The 12479-nt window shown below is 41.3% G+C and overlaps 1 protein-coding gene across 5 annotated transcripts in view; it reads left to right on the plus strand.

Annotated features, from left to right (window-relative positions):
* Window positions 1-4235: 4235 nt before the first annotated feature.
* Window positions 4236-12479, plus strand: part of FLI1 (Fli-1 proto-oncogene, ETS transcription factor) — an 89779-nt gene continuing 81535 nt past the window's right edge. Inside the window, exons 1-2 of one of the 5 annotated variants that reach the window (XM_074561222.1) lie at window positions 4236-5019; window positions 7004-7112. In XM_074561222.1, the coding sequence (XP_074417323.1) occupies window positions 7047-7112 (66 nt within the window). In that variant the 5' untranslated portion in view covers window positions 4236-5019; window positions 7004-7046. Of the gene's footprint in view, window positions 5020-5396; window positions 5961-6268; window positions 7113-12479 lie in introns of those variants that run through there. The other 4 variants (XM_074561224.1, XM_074561223.1, XM_074561225.1 and 1 more) reach the window with 4 other exon arrangements.

Consider the following 12479-nt stretch of genomic DNA (forward strand, 5'->3'; position numbering starts at 1 on the left):
CACCTTAGGTGTTCCCGCCACAAAGGGGACCTCAGAGCAGGTGGCAGCCCTGTCACCAGTGTCAGGTAAGCCTCTGCAGTTGAAAGGTGTGGCATGGCCAAGAGGCGTTTTGTCACCAAATAAACGATGAAGGGGCCGAACACAAAAACCCCGGTAAAAAAGGCATCACCAAAGACACGTATGCAGTTGTGAGGTCCCCGAAGAATGGAGGCTCCATGCAAAGGCTGCTGGGGACTACTCAGGAGGACCAGAACTTGTGCAGCATAAAGGATTTGCAATGATTTCTTGTCCCACTTCTGCCACCAACATGCTCTCGTGGGGCCTAAGGTCTTACCACCCTGTCCTTAAACTTTCCTTCCCACCCTTTTGTCTGTTAAACTGTATTTAGGTCAGGAAATGTCTTTCATTATAACATTTATATTTTCCCTAACTTAACCTGCAGGAGGATATCTCTAAGGTCTGGTAAGAAAACTAAAGAAAAACAAAACACATGAACTGAGAAACACGCGAGCCCAGTCACAAACCAAAACTGGTTTAACAGGCGAATTACATGACATCCTATGGACAGTAAATAATTTCCTCAAATGTTTATAAACAATAGGGAGTGGAAACTACAGTGTTTTGTAAATAATCATGTGTTTAAAAACAAAACCCACACTTTTTGTAACTTCACAGTAAATACTAGTCAAAATAAATAGTCCCCACAGTACCATGTCCTTAAATCAAGACAGTTCAGCAAAAGTGAAAGACTCTTATTCACATTAAGCAGAATTTATAATTCCTGGGACATACATGAACCTTCACCTAACATTCCTTTTTCAAGAATAATATAGAATCTAACAATAATGGCAATTCCTTTTTTCCTATCTGCTCATTTTATCTCTGTAACTAAAGCTTTTGTTGTGATAATGATTTTATCAATAATTTATGATTATTTATTTTAATAGACTAATCACATTCATCGTTAATATTAGGCCAGGGTGAAACATATTGTATTTCAAAGGTGGGTTTTGTGGTAGAGAGGGATTTAGCAAAGCTGAAATGTTTTTCCAAAAAAAAATTTTTAGCAGTTTTGCTGATTTTCAGTGGAATTTATCAAAGTGTTTTTAGGTGCATTGACCAGTGAAAATGAAACAGCCTATCTTCACTGAAATGGGTCCTTCTGATTTCTCTGAATTAAACCTTTTTGAGAATATCACTTCATTTTTCCTTGAAGTAAGCATGACAGAAGTTTCTTTTCATGCTAAAATTCCAAGTTTGCCCTTCTTGTCGATTCTAAATGAAAATAAATTTTAACAGGTAGGATTTTCCTATAGAATTAATGTTTTAATTTCAGCAATATGGCACTATTATGACTAATGATAATTAAATTCAACTGCTCCTTACAGTTGCAGCCATGCACAAGTACCTATTGTATTAGATATTGCTTAAAGATAGCACGGGTGTAGGGGGGGGAATTGCAGCCACAGAGGGGTTTTTATCTCATCCAAAAACTCCCCAGCAGTACACCAGATGAAAAATCAGATGAACATCTCTACATGGTAGTTCTCTGTTTCACCCTTTCTTTCTTGAGGGGGAAATTTATGAGGCTATTTTTATTCCATCTCTTGGAGCTATCTGCGAGAGATGTTTGTACCAGCTAAAGCAAGTTCAAAGACACAGTCTCTGCTTTGGGAACAGAAAGTGGGAAGGTGTGTCGAAGTCCTTCATGCCTGTGAGATGTTTCTCCTCGGTCACAAAAGGGTCTTCAAGCTCTCTCCATCCCAAACACACAAATTTGGCTGCTGTGGTGGCTGATTTCTCTGGGCTATTGGGACAGAGTCATCACCCCAGGCTTTGGCTGGTCTTCTTGACCACGGGCCCAGGCTACAAAGCGCCTTCAAATTTTGAGCCAAGACCATGAGAGGAGCAAGGGGAAAAAAAAAAAGTTGTTGCCATTATTTTCCCATAGCATGTGGAAATGATGATGGCCAGTTAAAAATCACCACATTTTCCTCCTAGGAAAGAGAAACTGAAGCACAGAAGTGTGTGTGTGGTTATATGTCAAGCACTGGAACTCCTTTTGACTTCACATACTTTCTCCTTATTCCTAATTAACATGTTGAGGAATTTTAAAATGTAATAAACATTATTTCTAAACAACCAGAAAGTAAAGCTTGCTTATTTCTGGTTTGATGTAAACATTTATAGCACAGCTCCATCCTTAAACAGTTAATCTTATAGTGACCTATTAAAATAAAATGAATTGTGTTATAATTCATCCTAAAGCAACCTCAGGGTTAGTGTATCAGGTAACTCCTGCTTTTGCAGTCCTCATGACGTTTTTAATCAAATTCAGCTGTAATTGCTGGAGCATACACATGCCTCTTTTAATACTCTGCCTACATTTGGGACTCATATGAGTCTGTTTTCTCTTAACGTATCTAATAAATAGAAAACATGAAAAGAGCACATTTTGCAGGACTTCGAGCTTTTCCACCGTTTCATTTGTTCTAGCAATTGTCCGACAGGCTTATGAGAATCGAGCACTTGTCAGGTTCCCCCCCCTGCCCCCCCCAAGCCCTTGGATAAAATTCTTTGTGGGTTTTAAGTCACTGTTTGTGTTGCTAGCACCCTGTTAAAGGGGGCATAGGCACAGGCAGCTGCCACGGGAGCGAACTGGAAGCGCCTATACGCGAGAGGGAGAGATTTCATAGGCATCTTTAAAAAATCACTGCCAGTGATGAATGTTGAAATGTTGCTTACATACAAGTCGCCTATGGTTTGTTGATGAAAACTTGAAATGTCATGCCTGCGTTGGAGCTATTTGTGTAAACAAAACTTCTGTAACTTTCTCTGCTCAGGAGTGTGTGTGTTGGGGGGGGGGGGGTGTTCTTTTTTTTTTTCTTTTTTTTTTTTTTTTTTTTTTTTTTGTCTCCAACGCTACAGCTGTTTCCAATTTGCCAGCAATTTTCTTTTGGGCTAGTAAAGCTCCCAAGATGACTGCAACTAGCCACATGGGTTTCTCGACTTGACTGTGGGGTTTGATTACAAGGGGTAGCAAACCCAGCTCAGGATTCGGGGCAAGCGTTTCCCCTGAACTTTTAAGTGCTTCTCGTCCTCAATTTTTGTTAACGCCAACCTTTAAAATTTATTTCATTGCAGCTTATTAAGTGGCTCAGTGGTCCCTGTCAGACCTCTGCTGAGACTTTGGGCACATTTGCCTAAAAATAAAGGAAATTCGCGGGGAAAAGGCACGGGGGAGAGATGCAAACGCCTGTTAGCTGCCCCTCAACGAAAATTAGAGGAAGAGGGGTTTGTTAACACAATAGTAAGCCCTCGGGGTTCCTCTTCAGCTACGTGTTTTGTGTAATTCACACGTGGAAACGTGAGAAAAGAATGAAAAATGACTTTGAAATGTGATCTGATTCGGTCCCTAGCTAGCTCAGTTGTCCGTGTGCAGAAAGAGTTGTTCACATCCCCGCAGAATAATGAGATTAAGGCTTGCAAACGGCATTTTTAACCCCGCGATTCTTTTGAAAGCCCTTTAAAAAGGACAACGCTGATTTTAATATTTTTTTTCGATCCTCTTTCTCTCCTACACACCTCGCAAATCCCTCCTGTCGCTTCGATTTTTTTTTTCCTTCCATCGGAAGTTATCTTCCCGAGATCTTCCTACCAAAATCCCTGGCGCTTTACCTTACCTGGGAAACTCTCCCTCTTAACATAAACAACAACAACAACAATAATAATAACAAAGAATCCGAAGAATTTCTATATTAAAAAGTGGCTCTGGCGAGGTCCCTGGTCACTGGGTACAGGTCTGAGTCTGTTTTCCTTGGAAATTGGGAGGAATGCTAAACGCCTCGTCTACCAGAGAGTAAATTGTGTGCGGAGCTCTAGGCACGGCTCCCAAGTTGCCCTTTCACCCCTTCACTTTATATGTTCCTCTTATTAAGGAGAAAAATGTTTCAATATGTTGGAATTTGGGGCAAAGCCGGGAAGGAGAGAAAGAGAATAGAGAGTGGAAGGACATTTTCCAAATAGTTTTGGTAACCCTTCTGAGGGTTACATTTAAAATTGATGTCGTACTAAAATCCCTGGAAGTTTCTTCCCCAGGTTAGTGCAAAATATTATCTGCGAACCCTTCTGAGATGACAATATTCATCAGAAACGTGACGTTGGCGAAAAAAAATATCCCTGGATTGAAGATGTGTTTCCTTTCCCTCCCTAAATGCGTTACTATTCGATGGGGTATTATTAAATAGCTAAAAGGATCTGGAGGTTTCGGCTTGCAGAGAGAAATCCGGAATTCTTGATCCAATAGAGAGAATAGTTTCGAGGCGATTTCATCTCCCTTTTCCAGCCGTGTGCGTCTGTAGCGTCGTCTGTACTATTTTCAGTTCTGCTTCAGGGGGAAATGGGTTAACTATTTTCAAGGTAAGACTCAGGAAAAAAAGCTCAAAGTAAGGAACGATGATTTAAAAACGGATATTTGAAACTTCCTTATTTTAAAAGGGGATTTAAAGTAGCACTTGAGCTCCACTCAGCGTCTCCTTTCGGCTTGACTCCTCAGCAATATTTTTTTAAGAAAGTTGTGAATTTTTTTTTCTCTCTTTTTTTTTTTTTTTTTTTTTTTTTTTGTTCTTTAAAGTTGTGAGTAGCGCCAGGCAGGCTCATTGGGTGAAGGTGCCGCATAGCCATGATTAATCTGAGGGAAGAGCTGAAATATCGATAAGGGGGAAAACGGAAATCAAATGAAAAGTAGAGAGCATAGAAGAGAGGGAAAGGAAAGCACGTCCTGGAGCTGCGAGCATTACAGAAGCCCCCTGAGGAAATGCCTGGTTGATGCAGCCTGTCTGGATGGGCTGGGAATTTTAACTTCGGCGCTGCTTTGGATCTAACAAGTTTAATCTCTCCTCTTTGCAAAACTGCAGCAGCAGGGTAGTAATCCAGAAGTGGTGGGGAGTTTTATTTTTGGTCTCAACCTGGATCTTTACAAACTGGTCTGCCACTGGTTGAGGGGAAAGGGTATAAAAGGTGAGTCATTTCAATAATAGTAATAAGAATAAGCAAGAAGCGAATCTAAAAGTAGTTTAAGAGGCCCTTTTATACTGTGACTGATGCTGGCAGGGCAATACGATTGATAAATAATCCACAGCAGACTTCTTAAGACTGGCTCCAAATATGCAGATGTATTTATTTCTATGAACATGCGTAATTATAAGAGGGATGTAATCGGGAGTGGGGGGGAGCGCTAATCAGGGGTAAAGAGGGGAGCAGGGGAAACTGATACGTGAATCCTTGACCCTAGAAAATTTACTGGCTAAGCAAAATTACCTTGTCCCTCAACTCTGTCTACCCCCACCCCCCGTTGCAAGTTCAGAAGCAAAAGAAACTGGAATGTGTTAGGAGGGAGGACGACAGAAAAAAGAATTGTACTTATCAGAAACACATTGTCGATTTTATAATCGGTTGCCCTTCTGTGCCAGCTGGCCGCGTAATAAATGCTTTAAAAATCAATAAAAGGGGGGTTTACGTGCAGATAGCGAACGTTTTATTTTCCAGAGTTGTTGGGCTGTGGGGTTTTTTTGCTTTCTTTCTCTCTACTTATTTATTATTTTTTTTTAAATCAGCAGATGTTTCAAAGCAAGCCAGCTCTTTGGCATTGCTGGGGGCGAGGAAGGGGCTTTCACCGGCGGGGTGGCAGCTACCCAGAGTAGGGAGCAGACAGCTCCAGCGCGGCGCGGGCTTCTTCATTAATCAAACGGAGGATATTTCGTGATTAACCAGCGGTGTCTGCGTTGTATTAGATCTGAACGAGCTGCAAAGTTAGGACCCCACAGCTTTTCCTGAAGAGCTTGGAAAAAAAAAAAACAAAAACAAACCAACCACCCAACCCAGGAGTATTGACCACTCGTGCGCAACTCCTTATGCATATTTCTAATTCTGTAGAATAATTTTCCTGCAGTAAAATCTGGGTAAATTTCTGACTTTTCCCTTCCCACCCCGGCAAAACGGGACCGTCAGAATAGAAGCACTTAACGAGCTGCTTGCTAAGGACGGGGAGGGGGTGGGCTCGTGCTTCTTAACGATGCACTAATTACAGTACGCTAATCGCTTTCTGGCGCTTTCCAAGGGGACCAAAGATCCTGAGAGGAGCGGGTAGGAAAAATAGTTGTCGGATATTTTAGTTACTCCAGATTTATTTTCCCACACACCATTACATTTTTCAGGATCGTTGTTAATCTCTGCATCTCTGTAGTGATGACTTCGGGGGGGGGGGGTGGGGGGGAAGAGGCAAAAAAACCTGTTCATCAGGAGATCATCAAGTCTTAGAAGTACAGAAAAACAGATGTACTGCATTGATGCAAGCCTGAGATAAAGCACCGCTATGTTTGACTGAATAACGGCACTATCTGAAATAGAAGGGCTGAGATTGACAAGCCTGGGGGTTTTTATTGCTATTTGGAATGATACTTCCTTCACTATTTTTTTTTTTTAATTTATTGTTTAATTATTATTGGTGAGAAAGGTACTTTAAATCAATAGAGGCCGGCAGGCTAATGGCTCGGAATGGTTTCAATGAGTCACGAAAGGCAACTGCCCTTCATTTAGCCAAGTGAAACCCTTGGATACAAGTCAATAGGGTTAACTAGTCTCGACATGAAAACATGAGTATTTCAGCTGGCTTTTAATTGTTGGCTAAGAAATTCAGTTAATCAAATGTCAAACATTTCCCTCTGCTCCGGTCAAAAGTGAAGAAGGCTCTCTTCCTGAGGAGGGGGAATCCAAAAGCAAACCCAAACTGTTGTTAAAGCACAGAAATGAAACCCTGCTTTGTGAAGTCCTGTCTATTACTTGACTTTTAGTTATTGTGGTGGATGTCTTTCTGTGTCCTTTAAAAGGTATACTTTAATACTTGAGCTTTAAATTTTATTACTTATCTTACTTTTTAAACAATGCTTTGTTTCTTTACTTTTATATATATATGATTTAATTTATTTTTTTTTTTTAATTTCAGGTCAATTTTAGGACCTTTAAATATATCTATTAAACAAATAAGGATGTTTCAGACTGTACCAGACACTTCGTCTTACGTCAAGGTAAGACATGACAGCATCTTTAAACAGGTAATGTCAAAAATTACAATCCTCCAAAATTCACAATCGTTTGTGTTAGTTGAAAATCTCGTTCCCATTCTCAATCAATTTAGCAGAAAAAAAGTAATCCCTCTACCTTTGGAGGGAGAGGTCTCAAGTATCACAGTTATTGTTCTGGAAATATGCAGGGTTGAGTCAAAAGTTGTATCATCAGGGACCACCAATATGTCAAAGTGGTCTTGTCTTTTATAATGCATTGATGCTTGGTTTGGTGGGTTATTCTATAACTGGTATTACAGTGAGGGTGTCCTGAATTACATTATAGTAGTGGTTTGTTGCTCTGAAACCAATATGATAGTGGTGGTGTGCTACCAATATTATATCATAGTGGTTTCTTAAATTGGCTTCCAATTTTCTGATTTCCTAGATACCATTTAGTCTTGAACCAGAGCTAAATTTCATTTAATATCCCTCTACTTCTCTGCTGTGCCAACTACTGAATTCAATATGCAACATGATATGTGAAGTTATGTTTTTTGAAAGGTATGTTTCAAAATGGATTTAAAGAGGAAAAATATTTAATGAGTTAAACCAAAACATCTCTTTCAGTTACTGAAGAAATGGATTGTCACACCAGGCAACGCTATATAATACTGGGATTTCTTTCACAGTGTTACTTATGGTTTTCTTTGAGCAATGCTTCCATACAATTTAGTAGGCAAACTGACTTCAGTTGATTTTACTGATAATGGCTAATGACAGATACTACTAGATCTTGCACTCTAAATAGTTGCTTGTATATCTTTTTATTTTTAGGTAAAAAAAAAATATTGATCTTAGAATGTATTTTGATGGGACACTTCTGCCTCTTTCTTTTTCATAAGAAAAAAACAAATACCAAAGAAGGGTTGGCACAGCCTTGTCCCTTTATAACTCAATTGAGTAGTATATTATATTTGACATCATATAGGTTTTTTTCCACAACAGTTCCCAAGAATGTAAATAAACCAAGCCTGGGACATCTGGGTTACACGTTTAAGGCAAACCCTGCATGCAACAGCACTTAGGGAAAATCTAAAACACAAGCCTCTTCTCTCTCAGGCTGAAGAAACACAGAAGGGTGTTAACTAGAGCTGGGTGGTTAATTTGTAATGAATAATTTATTACAGGAATTTTGTGTTTGTCTCTCTTTTTTTTTTTTTTCCCCACCCTTAGTCAATGATCCATGCGCCAATTGTGATTTTCATATACATACACAGTATTGGAAGTCATTCACTGAATGATTTCTCTATATAATCCGTAGGCAATAGTTCATTTTGTGAGCAGTTTGTTAAGAGTATTAATATTTGAAATGCAAGCTTGGTGGGATGACTCAAAGGTCATGTGGCATTACTTGTTTTCCCTGATTGGGTGAACTTGTGCAGCTCTCTGGACCAGGTTTCTAGAGCAAATCTGACCAGGAATGGTCAAGATTCCACTTTCAGTTGATATCCCCCAAAATCGTACTCTTAGCACAACGTTTCAGGGAATGTTGGTGATTTAATTTTGCTTTTTAAATTTGTAAAGCTTTGTACCAGCTTCTGGAAGAATAGAAACTCTGTGGAAAATAAATGAAATTCAAGTCTCACAAAAGCAAATTCACTCAAAGTTCAAGTAAAGAAAGATGTAATGCAGTCTGTGCCCAGCTTTAGCATTAATTTCTCTTTGGAGTTAGTTCCCTTACGTGGGAAACGATCTGAGATGTGTTCTGTTTACAATGAAGAGATGAAGGCCCTTTGACATCCTATATTATGGTATCATTGCCTTTTGTTGTGAGGCTAGATCCAGTTGCCGCTCCAGTTAGTAGCAAAATTCCTTTTGAATTAAGTGGAACCAAGATCCAGGCCTAAATAATTTAACATTCCAGCAGGATTGAGTGAGTCTGTCCGTTACTGTGTCGGGATAGCCTTCTCATTAAGTACAATCCTGCAGGCAAAGTGCTTGGACAAAGTTCTCTTCACATAAGTATGTGTTTTATCCACCAGGAAGAACTCCTCGGGCTGAACTTATATCCAGTGTTTCTGCAGTGGAGGGATAAGCGAGTTGTGTAGTGCTGAACTCTGCCTTTTATTACAACCCTTCATCATCAGCTGCCGTTATTTTAGGCAAGGACCGTGTCTTTGGTATTTTGTCTGTAAAGTTTCATTCACACTAATGTCATTGGGGAAATGACCTGTTCCCGTGCTTAAAAAAACTCAACAGGATTTTGACAGAAGTCTCTTAGGACTGATCCAAAGTCCTCTGAAGACAAAGCAAATATCTCCTATTGACTCTTAAAAGTTTTAAGTTGGGCAGCCCAGTACCAGGGGTGCAAAATGGTACCTGGGTAGCTCATTCAGATCAGTGAGAGTGTTTTTAAAAGTAGAAACATGCTTAAATTCAGGAGAATCAGAGCCTTAAACATATGGGTTAGGTCAATCTCTGGCCCCTCCGAGTTTAGTGAGAGTTTCCACTGACTCGAATGCATCCAGAGCCAGCAGAGACATTCTGCCTGTGACTGGCTGATTTGTAGAAGAGATGGGATTGACTAACGATCTAGGCAGATGGCTGGGAAACATGGATACGGATCCCAGACCTGCTGGGGTGGGCTTGGTGTTCCTGAGCAAGACACTTCAACTCTCTGTTCCTCCACTTCTTCATCATTAAAGTGTGGATGAAAGTGCTGTGTAAGAACAAGGCACTGTTTGGATTTAGACAGCACCTGCCTTCTCTTTCCTGCTTCCCCACACTGATCTTTGAGGACTTACCAAGTTGTGGTGAGCAAGATTGAAAAGCAGGAGGTTGAGTTCCAATTCCTCTTTCTTCACAGGTCTTTTTTTATTATTATTTTCTTTCATGTCATTCCTTCTCCAGAAAAAAAAAACTTATTTACTTGTCTTGTGGGAGGGAGAAATATTTTATTTGTTACTTTCAGGGGATCTCAGCTGACGATGCATACACTACCCCCATTACACAGTAGAAAAAGCAAGATTGGGATCAACGTCTTCTATAAATCCTCGCCAACAAATGCATCATGTATATAAACTTTGTTTATACTGTGCCTTCTGCAGAAAAATGCCTCATCTCTGTATGTTGTAACTGAGAGGGGGTTGCTGTCAGGGTGTATCACAGGAGCTCCCAGGAGGAATAAATTCACTGTCATACCACCCCTGGGGTACAAAATAGCCTATGACTACCTTCAGGCCACATTGTTTTTCTTGCCATGGCTTCAAAATGCAAAGGGGAGGGTTGGGCCTAGGTGGCTGGAGGAGGAAGAGGAGGATTTCATTTTTAAGATGGTTTGTTTTAACAAGGATGGTTTATGTTGAGTCATACTGGCAAAGTTCAGCTTCTCGGTGTTGTAACCTTGATTTACATCACAACAACATAGGACATACGGATCTGTATCTAAAGCACTGTCAAAAGATCCTGTATAACCTACTGACAGGACTGCCCGTTTTCCTCTCTCCTACACACTTTTTGTTATGGGCCTTAACACAATAGAGAGGTAGGAAATCATAAATATAAAAAAAAAAAATCATTTTGATCCCGACTGGTTTAGTCTGCATAACTAATAAAGTATTTCAATTCCTTATACCATTATGGGACTTACTGATCTGCAAGTACTTAATAATTTACAGTATATCAGAGGGTGCTAATCTCATCTAAACATGAGTATTTGACTTCAGAGAATGAGACATGTAATATAATTGGGAAATTAAATTTTAAAAGACAGCACTGGAATCCTGACTGTAGGGATATGGAAAGGATTAGAGCTATAAGCAAAGCAACATGACCTCTCAATACTGAATTTTTAATTATTACCATTGCCACAAGCTACTTCGGGCCGCAGCAGTCTTTGCTCCACTTCTGCACTGCCAGTTTGTGGTTTAATATGTGTGTAAAGGCGGTACAAGAATAATTTTGGGGGTGTGCTCTTTTCTTATGCCCTTCGGCAACATCCAAGCACTTATCTCCTCTTCTGTCACTCCCCTCCTCGCCAAGAGAAAGTCAGTGTTTCTGCTTTCGGTTCCCCAGCTTGTAAATACAGCTCCTGCCCTCCCCAAGGCAGCGCCTGAGCATCCCGGGGTGAACTCCCTCCCCCCTGGAGCCCCTTTTCCAGGTACCAGCCCTGCCAGCTTGAGGCTTTACCTGTGGGTAAAGTCCCTTGGCCGGTGCAGGAGAAGAAGCCGAAGGAGAGGACGGCAATGCCTCCCATCACGCGGGAGCGGGTGTCCTGGCATCACCCCTGCTTTTCCCCTCCTTTCCTCTGCCGTGCCTGGGGATGGTATTTAAAATGGTCTCCCCAGGGGGGATGTTTAAGGCAGTTCCCCAGAAGCTGCTCAGGTAAGGTGCTGGGACGCCTTGGATCCCCGCGGACCCGAAGCTCCTTGGGGAGGCAGCGTGCCTGCTCCCCATTCCGACTCCTGCGGAGTTTTGGGGAACTGCGTGGTCCCTTTTGCGAGCTTGTGTGGAAAATGTTCTCCAGCCCAGACCTTGGACCGTGGACTTTCCTCCAGGGAGGAGCCACCGTGCAAGCGCGGGACTTCTGGCTTTAAAAATGGATTTCATGCAGCCATAACGTTTGTGGTACCGTACAAAGAAGCATATTCATGAAGGCAAAAATAGTCTGAGTGGCTGGAAACAATATTTGGTTTGTTCTTGCTTTTACTCTGCCTGGAAAGTTTACAGAAGCCCTGAAGAGAGGGGTTTTAAAGTTTTTTTTTTAAGGACAAAGCAGTGAGATTTTCTTTGGAGTGAGCAATACGAAAGCTGTTGACAAACCCTGACACAGACAGGTTATCTTTCCCGATGAACAGTAGCGGCTAGAGGCTGCTCGGGGGCAGGTTGCAAGGAAAGAATATCCCGTTATTTCATTATTATTTTTTTTTTTTACAAGAGAAGTCTCGCCGCCGAGATGGTGCCTGATGAATAACCGAGGGGAAGGCGCTGCACGGGTGTCATCCCGCAGGTGCTCAGGGATGCATGGATGCTGGGAATGCGGCTGTGTGGAGCAGACAGAAACCTGCCCCACGCTCTTAAGAACAGCTAGAGAGCCTTAGCCTGGCAGAAAAGGGAAAACCAAAGCCTTCATGGACTGTTTTTTTTTTTCCCCAGTTCGAACTGAGAGCATCCTCTAGCGCATCCATTTCTGCCTCCTTTTTTTTTTTTTTTTCTTTGGCAATTCCTGCGTCCCGCAGAATTTCAGTTCCTCCCAGACGGGGTCGGGTGGGAAGGTGGGAATTGCAGCAGCTTTGCCGGCAGGGGTAGAGCGGGCAGAAGCTGCACTGAGCTCTTAGGTCATTCTCATACTTCGTGATGATTAATCTACGTATACACCGAATCGTTCTCTCTCTTTTTTTTTTTTTTATTTATTTT

Source organism: Larus michahellis, chromosome 17 (genome assembly GCF_964199755.1).
Source record: "Larus michahellis chromosome 17, bLarMic1.1, whole genome shotgun sequence".
Lineage (NCBI taxonomy): Eukaryota > Metazoa > Chordata > Aves > Charadriiformes > Laridae > Larus > Larus michahellis.